This window comes from Fonsecaea erecta (assembly GCF_001651985.1).
Source record: "Fonsecaea erecta strain CBS 125763 chromosome Unknown Scaff10, whole genome shotgun sequence".
Classification (NCBI taxonomy): Eukaryota; Fungi; Ascomycota; class Eurotiomycetes; order Chaetothyriales; family Herpotrichiellaceae; genus Fonsecaea; species Fonsecaea erecta.
The window spans coordinates 620,004-635,512 of NW_017387253.1; the positions used below are offsets into that span (position 1 = coordinate 620,004).

The following is a 15,509-nucleotide window of genomic DNA, read 5'->3' on the forward strand; positions in this document are numbered from 1 at the left end:
CAGCAGAAGCACTGAGCCGGGCCTGCCACAAAATATTCCCTGTTGTTGGTCGATTTCAACATCCAGACGCGAATCGCGGCGGTCCGTGGTCCGTCAACACGTCTGCCACAAGCTCGCTCCTATCGCATCCTATTGAGAGAAATTTTGCCCCCGGGCATCGTCACGATTCAATCCGCCCTAGCCAAAGTTGGATCACTCTCGTATGAGTGAGTATCCCTTGGCCTCGGTGCAGGACTACTAAGGAGGCCGGTCTGTGCCTCGCTAAAGGTTGCTCCGCCTTCAAACATAGGCATGCTGAGAGCATCTGCGCGTGAATGACCGAGACACTGCCCAACGGGGCATGGAGGCAATGCGTGTTCCCGTTGCGCACATCCCAGAGCATGACAAAGGCGAATGGCTGCTTCGAACGTGGATTAGCGAAGCTCATCGGTGTCTAACCGCAGACAGAACTTGAGACATGGATCTACCTTTGGACTGACACGGGTCGAGGTAGTATGCCTACTCCGAGACTTGACTGATCTTCCCAATTATACAGATCGTCTTCCCTCTCAGCCTGAACACTTTTCTCCCTGTATCACCCCCAACTCTGTCGTCACATAATGATCCTCCTAGATGCCCAGAGCACAATCGCCCTTCGAAGCCTGTCAGTCTGTCGATGATTCTGATTACGACATCAGGGATGAGAGCGGCGGCATTTTAGATTCCGCTTTGAGTATTAGGAGGACATTTGGAGTTGTTCTGAGGCGGGAGCGACAATGGAAGACCGACTTACTCGCTAAACAAGAAGAAATCGAAAACCTCACCACTCAGCACGACCAAGAGCTGTCACGCCTCCGGCGACATGCTACGACTCTTCGAGAACAGCTTCGAAGACAGAACCAAAACCTGCAACAGTATCAAAAAGCAAACGATTGCTCCACCTCCGCCACCAAGAACTGAGCAACGAGCTGGAAGCCAAAAGGGAGAAGTCAGAACGGGTCAGATATCTGCTGTGTGATATCTGCTTTGACAGCGTCAAAAATATTGTGACCAAGTGTGGCCACGGGTTTTGCGATGATTGCTTAGATCAGTGACCTCCGAGGGCGATGACGCTCCCGGCGACCGCGAAAAGACCTGCCCTGCGTGTAGGCGGGTCGTTAAAGATGGTGACGTTCGGAAAATCTACCACGAGCCGGATAGCACACCACCCGCTGTGCCTGATCGATAGCGGTAGTGAGTAGAGGAGTGTTAACCATGGGGCTAAGTGTATATGTCTATTGTAGCGGATGCCTAGACCAAGGAGATTGAGGTCCAGAGCCAAATGGTCATCTACGTGACCTGTGCTGACAGGGTTGCCAAGCCAATGTAATGACTGTCACGCTAGGTCTTCGCCGAAGGCCTTCGGACTAGCGTCGACAGGACCCTGTAAATTACTCGAAGGTATATAGTCAGACGGTCCCCAGGACCTGGTAGAATTCACCATATTCCTCCATTGAGTCACAGACCGACATAGCTTGAGACACGTGATTTGATCCGCTTCGGCTAGAGCTAGTGTTCAAAGCTCTTGGTGTGGCAGGCAAACAGCCCGCTCCTTGAACAAAAGTAGGCTTACCAACGTGCATCCCTGCGCGATGAAATGCCCTGGGTGCCATCCACTTTTATTTCACATGCTTGTCCATTCACCACATCAGCGAAGGTCGCTCACGGGAGGGAGCAGAACTGATGGCATAGACACTGAATTGTCCATAGACTCGATATTTATACAAAATTACTAAATCTGGTGGACCATAACACGCAGAAAATGTATGTGAGCTTTTGGCAGTCCACCGTGCCGGCGCTTCGGCGAGAGTGATCTTTCGGACCTCCCGTGGAATAGTTGCGCTCACAGACTACTGCACTACTTCTCCAAGAGCTGAGGCGGTGCAGCGCTTTGCGCCGCACTGGTCCCAGTGATGCCACCTGCCATTCGCCCTGTACGCGCCACTGCCTCACGTAGCCTGCGTGCGCTGTCGAGATCTACGCATTCAGCCTGACCGAGCGCCCTTCACGATGCTGTGCGTAGACATCTTCAAGCGCAGGCGTCAGCCTCAGATGCGCTCTCTATCTGTCTTCCTTCTTTACTCTATCTTTCAATTAGACGACCTTCCTATATCTCCCGGCGTCGGCCGACCTCCATGCAGCAACCAGTCTCTGCCGAACGAGCCACCGGGGGGCCGCCCAACCCGGTCGACCACACCGGGCTCTGCCTGCTGTCGCTCGACGGCGGTGGAGTGCGTGGTCTGTCGACCCTTCATATCCTCAAGAGCCTCATGGGCCAGCTAAATCACGAACGCCAGAAGGCCGGAGCTCCCGCGCTCAAGCCATGCGAATTGTTCGACCTCATCGGCGGGACCAGCACCGGAGGGTACGTAGCACACGCTCCCTCGCTCATTATGGCTCTCGTGCTAACACTCAATGCGACAGCCTCATCGCCATCATGCTCGGCCGGCTCGAGATGGACGTGGACGAGTGCATTACCGCCTATAACCGACTGACCAAGGCTGTGTTTGAAAAGAGGGCGCAGTGGACACCGTTTAGCTGGACTGGACAAGTTCAATCACGATTCGACAGCAACAAACTCAAGGCCGTCATCGACGACGTCATCACCCGTCAGGGTTACTCTCCGACGGAACCATTTAATGACGGGACAACCCGCGGATGTAAAGTGTACGTGTAAGCGCTTGAGAAGACGGATTACACTATATCCTCAACGGTTATTTAGGTTTGTCTGTACCGCGGCGAAGGACCTATACGGAATCACACGCCTCCGAAGCTATAACCTACCGCAGAAACCGAGTGTGCCGGCGACCATTAGTGAGGCCGCCCTAGCCACATCGGCCGCCACCGTCTTCTTCGATCCAGTCTTCATCGGAGCCCGACAGTTCGTGGATGGCGCGTTGGGGGTGAACAACCCGGTGGAAGAGGTGGAAGGAGAAGCGGCCGATATTTGGTGTGCTGAATCCGGCGACGTCAAACCGCTAGTGAAGTGCTTCATCTCGATCGGGACGGGGAATCCCGGCAAGAAGACGGTTGAAGATAATTTACTAAAGTTCTTATCAAAAACGCTGGTCCAGATCACAACGGAGACCGAGGAGACGGCCAAAAGGTTTGTGAGTCGGTGGAGGCAGCACTTGGACGAGAATCGATATTTCCGTCTCAATGTCGAGCAGGGACTCCAGGATGTCGGCTTGGCGGAGTATAGAGAGCAAGGTCGGATCGAGGCGGCGACGCACCAGTACCTGGACGACCAGCATCAGACCTCCCGCGTGCGGCACTGTGTGGCGAACTTGAAGCAGAAACAGAGTGTGTACCTAGAAGATTTCGCATAGCCAGTGGCTGTTCTATACTAACGCTTCGTGGTAGGAAAGGCGGAGAATTCATTAGCTGGTGAAGTCGAGGTGAGACAAATCTTGTCGTTAGGGAGGAAATGCTAAGTTTGGCTAGGAATACATTATTCAGCGTACTCGAAACCAGTCAAGTATAAGGACCTATCCGAGATGGAATGGACTTCTGCTCACACTCAGATTCAGGCCGGTCAACCCTTCCCTCCTATTACATCCCTCTTCCCAGGAACAATCGGTTCGTAGGCCGGGAGGAAGTGGTGAAGACGCTCCGCCAGCAGTTATTCACATCCGATGGCGGCGAGAAGGTTTCTCTTGTGGGATTGGGTGGTGTGGGAAAAACCCAGGTGGCTTCCCGCCTCGCCCACTGGACGAAAGAGCATAAGCCGGACCACTCTGTGTTCTGGGTGTCGGCTATGAGCGGCGCGAGCTTTGAACAAGCCTACACCGAGATATCGAAGAAGCTGGCGGTGCGAAAGAGCTCGGAAGACGAAGATGTTCGGGAGTCTGTCCGACGGCGGCTCGAGTCCGACGAAAGTGGAAAGTGGCTACTCGTGGTGGACAACGCGGATGATATGGAAGTCTTGGTCGGCTCTTCCGAGAACCCCGACGGGATTTTTCAGTACCTACCTCAGAGCGACAACGGCCGGATCCTGTTTACGACCCGTTTTAGGAGGGTAGCCGCGGCCATCGGAGGCGAGATGATCGACTTAGCCGAGATGAGTGGGCCAGAGGCAGAGCGTTTACTGGAGAGGTGGTTATTTCGAAAAGATCTCCTAAGCGACAAGAAGGGAGTTGCGGACTTACTCCACGAGCTGACCCATCTTCCCCTGGCGATTACGCAGGCGGCAGCATATATTAACACGACCGGAGTACCCCTTAGGAAATACGTGGAACTACTCGGCAAAACGGACCAGGACGTGGTCGGATTGATGAGTCGCGAGTTTCACGATTCCACTCGACCCAGAGGTTCACGTCATGCCGTAGCCACCACGTGGCTGGTATCGTTCCATCAGATCCAAGAGTCTGACCCTACAGCCGCCGACCTGTTGATGTTTATCTCGTACATCGACCCGAAGGCTGTTCCACAATCCATTCTGCCTGTCTTTTCGTCCGAAGAGGCGATGGTGTTTGCCCTTGGAACGTTAGATGCATACGCATTCGTGGTCCGACGGGGAAACTCAGACACGTTCGATATGCACAGCCTTGTGCACTTAGCTACGCGGATTTGGGTTCGAGGAGAGGGGGTCGCGGCTCAGGTGGAAGAGAGTGCCGTGCAGCATGTAACGAGTGTGTTCCCATCGAGTGACTATAGCGAGCGAGATCGGTGGCGGGCGTACCTACCGCATGCACTTCGTCTCCTCCAGCGGGACGATACGGCTAATATGGAGGTCAGATATAATCTATGTATAAAGGTGGGGCAGTGTTTACAAGTTGATGGTCGTATCACGGAGGCGGTTCGATATTTCCAAGAGTGCTATGATTGGCGCAAGGAGCATCTTGATGAGGATCATCCCGATCGACTAGCATCGCAGTACGCGTTGGCAGGAGCATATGAGGCGAATGGACAGGTTAAGGAGGCGGTACGACTGCTGGAGGAGGTGGTGCGGATTGAAGAGCAAACACTGACGGAGGATGATCCTGATCGACTAGTATCGCAGCACGCGTTAGCAGGAGCATATCAGGCGAATGGACAGGTGACGGAGGCGGTACGACTGCTGGAGGAGGTAGTGCGGATTAAAGAGCAAACACTGACGGAGGATCATCCTGATCGACTGGGATCGCAGCACGCGTTAGCAGGAGCATATCAGGCGAATGGACAGGTGACGGAGGCGGTACGGCTACTGGAGGAGGTAGTACGGATTAAAGAGCAAACACTAGCGGAGGATCATCCTTCTCGACTGGCATCGCAGCACGCGTTAGCAGGAGCATATCAGGCGAATGGACAGGTGACGGAGGCGGTACGACTGCTGGAGGAGGTAGTGCGGATTAAAGAGCAAACACTGACGGAGGATCATCCTGATCGACTGGGATCGCAGCACGCGTTAGCAGGAGCATATCAGGCGAATGGACAGGTGACGGAGGCGGTACGACTGCTGGAGGAGGTGGTGCGGATTGAAGAGCAGACACTAGCGGAGGATCATCCTTCTCGACTGGTATCGCAGCACAATCTAGCCATCATATTGTGGGATCTGGGCCAACATTCTGCAGGTCTACAAATGATGAGGCATGTCGTGGAAACTCATCAACGAGTCCTCGACCCCGGTCATCCTAGTCGCAAGACGTCCGAGAGGTGGCTACAAGGCTTCGAAGACGAAAGTTCGGAATCCGGGCAATTTGCATGATTTAGACTTGGAAAGATACTTCGCTACAGCTCATTGAGTCCGAGTTCAAGGGCCTCTTCCATGAGAATGGTGGTGCGAGCTTATACGAGTTTATTTCAACCCTTGTCGCATTCAATGGACCTCGTCGACCGCCATGCACCATCGATTAGAAAACATCATCGAAAGAGGGTAGAACAAGATGCTCTCCAATTAGACCCGTGAGTGTATGGTGGTTTGACGAAGACTCACTTCCTCTTCGGGACCTACTTCTGTTGCCTCATGGGAAAACCGCCACATATATGACAGTACGGGTTGCGTCGCAATAGAAAGGCATGACCATTCACCGTGGTTGAGAGATGAAGGGGATTTCAGGCTGCCTGCATTGGTTTCGAGACTAACTGCCTGTCGAATCAGTCATTGCCGTGGAGCAGGAATGGCACTTTGGCATGGGTTTCAAGCCAGAATGCTTTCGCCGCTAGTTAAATCATCAGTGACCGCTTTCGAAGTCTATCGCATCTAAAGTATACACCGCATACTTCAGCCGCGCTGGGACACGCAACTATGAGGAGCTTTGGCTTACAAACATCCACACCCCATCGAATAGTGGCAAACGACCTTTTTCGGCGAGGGGTACATCAGCACTGTACCCATACCCGAGAGTTTTGTCTTCGAAGTCGCCGAGGTGAGCTTCTCGAGTATATCACTTACCTGAAAAGTCTTAGCGGATGAGGTTCGACTAGCACGAATATTTACCGCAAGCTGACCTCGCTGTCCCGGCTTGTGAGCCTCCATAACAGCCTAACTAACAAGCATGTGTATGTTACCCTATGGCCTTCAAGTTCCGTTGTTTGGCTTGAAGTGGCCTGGCTTCAGATCTGCTCATGTTGATGCCGAGGGTTTCCAGCCCAGAGTCTGCTGGGATCTGACCTCTCTGAAGGCTGCGTTAGTACTCAACAACTCTCCATCTTCTACCACATTTGGACGGAATACAGCCAGCACGACACATCGACCACCATTTCTTGTCGCCAATGGTCGAATTGACTCTAGATCACATTCCCGCTGCACCCTCGAAGACTGCAAGGGCCCAAGGCTGACATACTGCAGTAAGCCCTCAATTTGGCCGAAGTCCAGATTGTCATGAACCATGTGGTGGATTGTACCCGCCACACTGGATGGTCTGAGAGAGCGTGCCCGAATATGCCGGGGCGAAGCCAGAACGCGGTCGATGCAGGTGTCCGGCGTGGTTCCGACATCTTCAAAGCCATTACCCTCGGGCACAACGCTGTTTCATCGGGCGAATCGCAATCTGGGGGCTTGCTGTAAGTGCTTATCGCGACGACGTTCAAACGTCTATGGGATTGATCCCCACCGCTGCTGCTGCTGTAACCAGCCTGCCTGTTGCTCAATGAGTCTTGTTGTTACACTACGACGGACAGCCAGGAGTCGATCTGGGCTTGCAGCCACTATTGGAGGAGTTCCCCGCCACAATGGCACTTGTACAGTACTGACATGCTCGTCTTTCCCTGCTGCTTGGGATGGGCCAACCCGGTACCATTCACTGACAGCAGTCTAATGTGCAGATGACGTTCCATTGGTGAGAGCACACGCTTTCCTTGGAGCCAGGAGACAACTTCACAAGTTGTAGATTCGCGTCCGCACACAGACGCTGGAGAGAGAAACTTGTCAATAGGAAAAGAGTGGCTTTTGGGTGAATCTACAGTGAATAGAGGCATGGTGGGTGTCATTTCCCACGCGAGGAGCAAACAAGAGCAAATAAGCATGAATCAAACAAGCGCGAACTCTTATCGAATTGATTCAATTGCGACAGTGAAGGGGGATAAAGGTCTTTGTATGCGTGTCGTGCCATTCGCGATATCCACAAAGCGGTCTGTCTCACATACAGCCAGCGCGAGCCTTCGCACCCCATGATTCATAGAGTGTACGAATGACACTTTTTGTGCAAATCGCGAAGATGTTTTCTTCACTTGTTCAGCTGTCCTGGGTCCTTGTTCATGGTGCGCGCAGTGTTCTACCACCGTCGCGAGTGCAACATCCAGGATTTAAAAAGATGGGATTCTCGACATATGGGACAATTTTTTTCCCCTTTCCCATACCATTCTATTCCTCGCAGCGATTCACATCGTGATCGAAGCCAAAATTCCGATCCGCACCACAAGAACGCATACAACTTTGTTTCGAAATGACAATACCATCCAAGTGCATCCTGCGCTACAAAAAATATTCATGCGGCCACACAGTCACGTTCGTTAAACGTTGCAAGCGCCACGATGGCACTGGTGAGCACTGCAAGAACGGTGACTTGCAACGTGTTGAGGACAAGGGTGGACGAAAGATATGCGAGCCATGTCTAAAAGCTGAGGTATTTTGTTGGCTATCCAATCCGTCGCAAGTGGTATTCATGTTGACTTCATCTGCAGGAGGAAAAGAGCCGCAATGAGCTCCCGGGCGGCAGCTGACAAGGGCGATGGGTGAAGGGCAATTTTAATGTTGCTAGCCCGGAGGCGGGCCCAAGCAAGGCCGGCCAATGCTAGTGTCACCAAGCAAGGCTGCCTTCAGGCAACGGAAGTCCCACCTTCTTGTGGCGTCCCAACGTTCGAGGTAGCGACGTGATGGCAGGGGTGACTCGCCAAAATCGACGGTCCTCGAACAGCAAAAACAGATAAATCTCGGGCCCTCGGCAGTGATCACGATGTCCTTTCCTTCGATGGCGCCGTGAGCGACACCACAGCTGTGGAGTTGTCGGAGTGCTTTCTCACACTCCTCGAGATCGTTGATGTCGGGATACCGGCCATGCAGTATTTCGGAAAGAAATCCGACGACACGACCAGCGGGTCCCTCATAGACATACCCCAGGATTGCAGATGCCAGCGTTGGTTTTCTCTTTGCCAGGATGTGATAGGCTTTCAACTCTTTTGAAATCGCGTCTATGCCATTACGAAAATCGCTTCTGTGCAGATGGCACAATTCCGATCCGTTATGGACCAATTCGGCGCAAGAGTGCCGCGCGGTGTCCCAGAATTGAAGATCGAGAATGTCAAAGAATGGATAGTCTCCCACCACTTGCTCCGATGGTATCGCATGGGGCGTGAAATAGTTTTGAAGGCAAAAGATCTCATCTCCAAGCCTCAAAACCGTCAATGTGTCCCACTTATCGTACCATCCACTGAGTTGCGATAAGTGCTTAATAGTTATCGTATGGCTCCAGGCCATTTCCGGCTTCGGAAAGAAGGTGAGATTATGTATTTCAACATAGACAACCCTCTTCTCGTTGTTGACTTCGCGCCGGAACCGATACTCGCCCATCTTGTCAGATGCCCAGCCCTCCTGTATTGTGTAACGTATACATTCTTGAGGTAGATCGCTGCCGTCTGGCCACCTCGTGAAAACGCTTCGGAATACCGACACAAGGGCTCCTAAGGCTTGAAAGAATGTTCCGCTGAGATGCAGAGGTCCGTTCTGGAAGGCACCGATGACTTGCTTGAGAATACCATCCGTATCTTGGCGGGGTTTTGGACAGGTCGAGGATATGGTTCTATTGCGCAGCCACGAAAGGTCTTCGATTAATGCGACATTCAAATCCGGCCAACAAGCTTGGTCCAGCTGGGTGACGGCATGGTAGACTTGATCCCAGAAAAGAGAGTTATCTGACTTACGGTTAAGGGCTGTGATCAAGAGAGGTATGACATTTTGGAAGTTGAAGTCATTCAAGGAAGCTGCGTAAATGAGGTAAAGGAGATCACGTCGGAGGCAGCTACGGCCCGTCGTCGTCGTCGTCTGTGTCGAAGGAAGAAGACCTGGCACTGGGTGAGCGTGGACAGAGGATAGGAAGGGCACCGCGAGAGTGCGGAGATCTGCATAAACACTGTCAATAAAACAGCTTGAACGACGTCGGGGCCCAGTTACCTACCATCTTGGCTGAGTTGACCCAGCACATCTGATGTGCAGGACAAACCTTTCTTATCACACAGCAGCTTGAACGAGATGCGAAGACCGTGAAAAGATTTGTCGAGAGAAGTTTCTTTGACGATCGCCTGGATGATCTTCGACTGGGTTTTGTCCGCCATGGCGACAAGGGGGGTGAGAGCCTTGTGCTCCGTTTGCGGAGGTCAGAACAAAAGGCGCGTTGTGTCTTACCACCACGATATTTGACAGTCCAGTCACTTTCACACATTCACAGGGTCGTTCCAGAGTTTGTCGAGCAGCTAGAGGATTCAAATCATCCGGCGAGAGAGCCATTTTGTAAGTGTGCAGTCTTTGTGACCAGAATCTCGCAAGATTAAAGCAGCGACGACAACACCAACCCCAGAATGGATAAGCGCCAGCACACTGTTGAACTCTCACGTGACTCACCGCCCTGGACACTGACAAGCAGCGACATTCGATATCTTCGCTCTGATGCATCTGTTATCACCTGGTGCGTCCATGATCTCAGCCAATTGATATATGTGCCAGCGACATCATTCGGAAAAGTGTTGGCATATACAGGTCTTACTGAGCTAGTACGGGCTTCGTTGGCTTTTCTTCTGTTGACGACCTCTATCGTGCCTGACAAGACAAAGAGTCGTATTGATCAATTCCGACATCCTCAAAGTCTAGAACAAATTTCTCTTCAAAAGATTGTTTACTTCACCCTAGGGCCTTGCTGAGCACGAGTTCAGCTATCTGTATGTGTCTCTGAGACATATACTCGGTAAGCCAAGGAGAAGAAGTTTAAGAGGAGGGAAGATCAAAATCTGGGCTATGCCCGACGCGTTGACTTCCTACTTGTTGAAAGGGAAGGCCACTCCGCGCCAATCCATTTTCGAGTGGTTGACGGACACCTCTACGCTTGGTATTCGAAGTCTCCTGCTCGTTCAGTATCCTCGATGCTCGCTGTTGCTCTCGCGCTGTTGCAAGGCAATCTCCCTCCTGCACTCTGCACGGTCACAAGGAAGCCAGCATCAAGCTTCAGCCTAAAGTCTTGCAAGGTCTCTCTCCCCACAACGGTTCTCGGAGCGGTGGCACCGGTGGAATAAGAAGCAACACAACGAGCCGGCATCACCCCATCATCCTGGTTGTACCGGCTTTGCCTTGGGTTAGGCCCCTCTTTTTGGACTTCCACTTGCTTGTGTGGTAATGTGCTAAAAAATCAACAGGGGCATGTACTGGTATATCTTCACCATCACAGTGCCAGCTGAAATCACGGCTGCGAGTGGTGTCGTTCAATACTAGGATCCCTCGGCGCTTGTCACTGTATGGATCACCCTCTTTATGCTTGTCACCATTGGCTTGAACCGCGTTCCCCTCAAGGTGTATGCCCGATTGGAGTTCTGTTTCGGATTGTTGAAGGTGATCAGATCAATAGTCCGTTGGCTACGGCACCAGTTCCTATCTCTGGTGCTCGCCCAAACCACCCCCGCTTTCACTACCAGAAAGATCCCAGCCCTGCCAGCTGGTATTTGACTACTGGTGCCTTGGGCCGTCAGTGTGGGTTTTTTGTGGCCGTTACCTTGTCATTTTTAGCCTTTGCCTTGATTTAGACCCGGAACTAGTCACCCGAACAAATGGGAAATGGAGTCGCCGTGACAGAATTCGGCTTCAGATGGTTAGATATCTCTCTACCGCCTAGCCACTTTCCACGTTCTCAAGACTCTGACAATCAGAATTGTCGTGTCGAGCAAAGATCGGAGCCTCCCGAGGGAAGAGTGCTGCGGCATCTCGCTGGGCTGGGCTGGCCAAGAATGCTGGCATCATATGCCTTGACTCGGTTATCAAAGCCGTCATCCTGACCTCAGCTCGGCCGGCGGGAAATTCATATTTCTGCTCGGCGAGATGTGTGCTTTACGTGATGGGTCAGGTTGAAAATCGCCCAGGGTGTTCTTCAAATACATTCATCCAGGCATCGCATGGGTAGGCACAGCCATCATTGCCGTGTCTTGCACTGCCGCTTCCCTCAACCTTCCGAGGTGAGTTTAGACAGTGGGCCTCCGGGCGCGAGGTTGTCAGTTCGGGACAATGGAGGGTGTCTCATGTTGTCGAAGTGGGCTATGGGTGAGGATCACGCCAATGCTGCTGCCTCTCTGGGTCGATCCGGAGACCTATAGTCATCAGAGACACCTGAATATATCTATTTGGCCACCGTCTTCGAATGATCGATAAGGTACATTTACAATATGGTTTAAGCTGGCCTCGTGGCAGGACGCCCTCCCACCGCTTCCCTGGATGTGCTGGTCTACTTGGATTTGGTGGTAACGGAGGAATCAATCTCCCACACCTCCTCTGCCGATCGTTGCTTTCATCACCATCGGACTCGCCTGCGCCAACCGCAGGAGACAATGGAACACCCATCTCTGTAGCTTTTGGCTGGAACTCGCGCCTTCAGCAATCTGCCGTGAGAGCGCCACCGCGGCATTTGCATACTGCCTCATCTTATGCTCGTACGTCGCAATCGCATCCAGGAGGCTGGTCTCGCCTCGTTGTGCCCCGATGAGGAGGTCGGTCAAGATGTGAGCGTCGCGCAAGGCAATGTTGGCGCCGACTCCGGCCATGGGCGTCATGTTGTGGATCGCGTCACCGAGAAGCGCTACATTGTTTGTGTCCCACGGGGACAAATGGGGCATGGAGCGCAGGACGATCGGGGAGACTGTGGGAACATCCGTGTCCCTGACCACGGTTACCAGCGGTGCAGCCCAGCCTCGAACACCAGCGAGGGCGATATCGCGTAGCTGTGACGGCGAGAGCGCTCGGGGATCTGTGGGCGTCTCCGTCTTGGGTACCACGTAAGCCCACAGCGTGTAGTTCTCCACCGGGCCACGCTCCCCTTCCGTCGAGGGAAAAGAGGCGATGAACAACCAGCCCTTACCGTATGGAACGATGTTGTTCAGCGACCCGTCGGTCATGAATGTCGGCAAGCTCTGCGCGCGTTGCTCGTCCAGCTGGTACCGTCCGCAAATGATGACGATGCCGAGCTCTTCACGATTCAGGTCTGGGAGCCGTTGCACACGGACTTGGGATTTGGCGCCGTCCGCCCCGATGAGGACGTCGCCGTCGGCACTGGTCGCGTCGGCGAAGTGAGCGCGAACTCGTCCATCATCGAGGTGCTCATAGTGGGTGAACAACTTGGCCCAGTGGACCGTGACTGTCGTGCCACTGCCGGGATGGACCAGGCCTTTCAGCAAGATGTCGCGAAATTCGGCGCGGTGGACAGCTCTTCGCTCGACCGCCGCCTGCGGTTTGCCCGAGATCTTCGCATCGTCGCGCAAGGCCAGCAGGCGGAGTTGTGTGTCCCGGAATGCCCACTGCGCGCCCGCGGGTGTGGTGGCAGCCAGGAATCGGCCCCAGCTCTCGGGACTCAGACACCGCTGAAGGGCTCTCGCACCATCGGCGCCAACGTGGAGGCCGTAGCCTGCGAGCTCGTGGGTCGGATCTACGTGCCTCTCGAACACTTGGATTTCGATGCCGGGCTCTCCCTGCAAGCCGTTGGCTAGGCAGAGGCCGCCAAACCCGCCGCCGATAATCAGCACACGCATGGCGGAAGATATCCTAAGTGGGTGTACGGTATCACGTTCCCTAGTAAGTTCTTTTGTCTATCCAGGACCATTGCCATGAAATCCAAGCGCATATATCTATAAGTCGCCTTGACGTTGAGTCATTTGGCGCCACCGAGACGTCCGCAGACTGCACAAGGGGGCCGACCCCGGACCCAAGTTTGACCAGCGAAATAAGGTCATCGTACCTCTATTCCACTTGGCCGCCTGACGGCAGGCCTGATGATGCAGTCGCGAGGCGTGTAAGTTGCCTGTTTATCCGTGTGGCACGCCCTGGGCAAGTGGTCGTTGCTGGTACTGTAGGCGGATAGTGGCTGACAGTGCATCGTACACTGCACGGTATACGACCTAGTGGCAGCCTATCTACGGACTCAATAGAGCGTGTATATACATAACAGTGGAGTGGCTTCACCCACCATGGCCTAAAAAGGAAGTTTCTACTCGTTTTTCCCATAACATTATTCCTAATCCGACGCCATTCTTATCCCTCAGAACAATCCTCCCCGTGCGCGGCACTGCTGAATATACCGTTACTCACTTACTCGGCGCGCTGTTATAACCAAACGAGCCACGACAGGGGGTGATGATCTGATTAGTTCCCTGGAGCTGAGGCCTGATGGTGTTTTGGCTTTTTCAGGCGTCCCAGGAAACCACCAGTCAACTTCTTTTGCACATAATGCCTGGCACCAAGACTTCAGCTCTGGCTGGCTTCTCGGCGGCGACATTCCCATCTCGACCCTCACTATTTGCAAGGACGTCACCCGGTGCTATCCGAACTTTGATGGAAGCGACAGCTCAACAGTAGTCCAACACCTTATTTAGATTCTGGCGGCCCACTTTGGCGTATATGCTCAATGAAGGTCGGGGGGAGGTTTTTTCCCTGCCTGAGATCCTTTGGGGGTGATATCTGACAACATAATTGGCGATTCCCAGGGTAACAACGCCCAAGTTGAGAAAGAAAAGTGAACCATCTGGACATGAAAAACAAACAGGTTCGACTGAGGCACTTGTTCTAGGGTTCTACTCAGTTTGGGTCCAGATCCCCTGATTGACGTCTCTACCAGAATTTATGACGGAGACGGGTCACTTCGACCTGTGCATGGTGATTCAGCTTCGTTGGGACACGGTTGGGCCGGTGGTCGAGTACCAAGAAGCGGTTGAGAGGCCGAGGCAGTTCTCGCTTGTCGTCCGGTGAAAGCTAGAACAATCTTTCAATGTGTCCATGGTACCTGTCCCGGGTGGATCTGGTGTTCCGCACATCGAGAGACGTTGAGCAGAACTTCAAGCGGATCGACAGCTACATTCGCCCTCCTTCAGTCAGTGTCTAGGTCTACATCTCCGCTCGCCAAGTCCTTATCCGACAAGAGTCATCGAGTCGGGTCAAAGAACTCTACGAGTACCCGACACATGCCCTACTAGCCCAGGAAAGAGCAGCACATGATCGTGACAGGCGACATGGTCGTGTTCTCTCCACCTTTCGCAGACAGGGCCATACGCCCACTCTCGACTTCACGATGGAATGGGGCGGTGGCCTGCGAGGCCCTTTGAGCAAAACACCAAGTGCCGACTTGCTCCAGAACCGAAAAGGGGAGAAAAGGCTCAAGACATCTAGGGCTACAAAATGATTCTTAGCCCAGCGGCCTCCTGCTCCGAAGAACCCCCAGCTGGAGGGAACACCGTCTGCACACGGCATTTGGGATATGTTCAGCATTGTCTTCGGCAATGGATCGACCATGGCAATGAGGAGGATTCTCAGAAGCTCCAAATGGCTACCAATTAGGCTAAAAACAGATCCTGGGGTCAGTTAGGTTTGTTTCACCAATGTCATTAGACACCAGACCTAAAACCACGGATTCTGTAGTCGGGTTAAGTGACAACAGTTACTAAGTTACTGCACTGTCGATCTGGACTGTGGAGATTCCTTGGTCCCTCTGTTCCCCCGGCGGGATTTCTCCGCCATAGTCCTGTCGTTGGATACCCACCTCCAAGGTTGTACTCGGTGTATATCGACAATCACCAATCTATTCACCTATGGTATAACGACCTCTGTCACCCCCCGCATTTGTTCCCCTCACAAAAATACCCCTTCCCCAGCTTGGTGGCATTTTGTGGCTTGCTGGTCTGCTAACGGACATATACGTACCGTCCAATGCCGCCATGACCATAGCCTTCTGGCTCTGATCAGATCCACAATGCGATGCTAATGCCTTGCAGCGACTGACGTGCAGATCATTGAACGGTTTTAGGCTCATCTCGACCGCTGCGATGCGTCATTGGAG

The 15,509-nt window shown here is 53.2% G+C and overlaps 3 protein-coding genes across 3 annotated transcripts; 1 reads left to right on the plus strand and 2 right to left on the minus strand.

Moving 5' to 3' along the window:
• Positions 1 to 2,153: 2,153 nt before the first annotated feature.
• AYL99_09945 (hypothetical protein) lies at positions 2,154 to 5,704 on the plus strand (the record flags this gene model as incomplete). Its single annotated transcript, XM_018841451.1, has 6 exons — positions 2,154 to 2,383; positions 2,443 to 2,685; positions 2,741 to 3,321; positions 3,382 to 3,416; positions 3,463 to 3,496; positions 3,549 to 5,704. 6 exons carry the CDS (start codon positions 2,154 to 2,156, stop codon positions 5,702 to 5,704), a joined length of 3,279 nt encoding a protein of 1,092 aa, XP_018689160.1.
• A 2,490-nt stretch (positions 5,705 to 8,194) lies between these two features.
• On the minus strand, positions 8,195 to 9,768 carry AYL99_09946 (hypothetical protein; the record flags this gene model as incomplete). The annotated part of the gene is made up of 2 exons (XM_018841452.1): positions 8,195 to 9,555; positions 9,612 to 9,768. 2 exons carry the CDS (start codon positions 9,766 to 9,768, stop codon positions 8,195 to 8,197), a joined length of 1,518 nt encoding a protein of 505 aa, XP_018689161.1.
• A 2,175-nt stretch (positions 9,769 to 11,943) lies between these two features.
• AYL99_09947 (hypothetical protein) lies at positions 11,944 to 13,212 on the minus strand (the record flags this gene model as incomplete). The annotated part of the gene is made up of 1 exon (XM_018841453.1): positions 11,944 to 13,212. The coding sequence occupies one exon, from the start codon at positions 13,210 to 13,212 to the stop codon at positions 11,944 to 11,946; it is 1,269 nt and encodes a 422-aa protein (XP_018689162.1).
• Between the last annotated feature and the right edge of the window lie 2,297 nt (positions 13,213 to 15,509).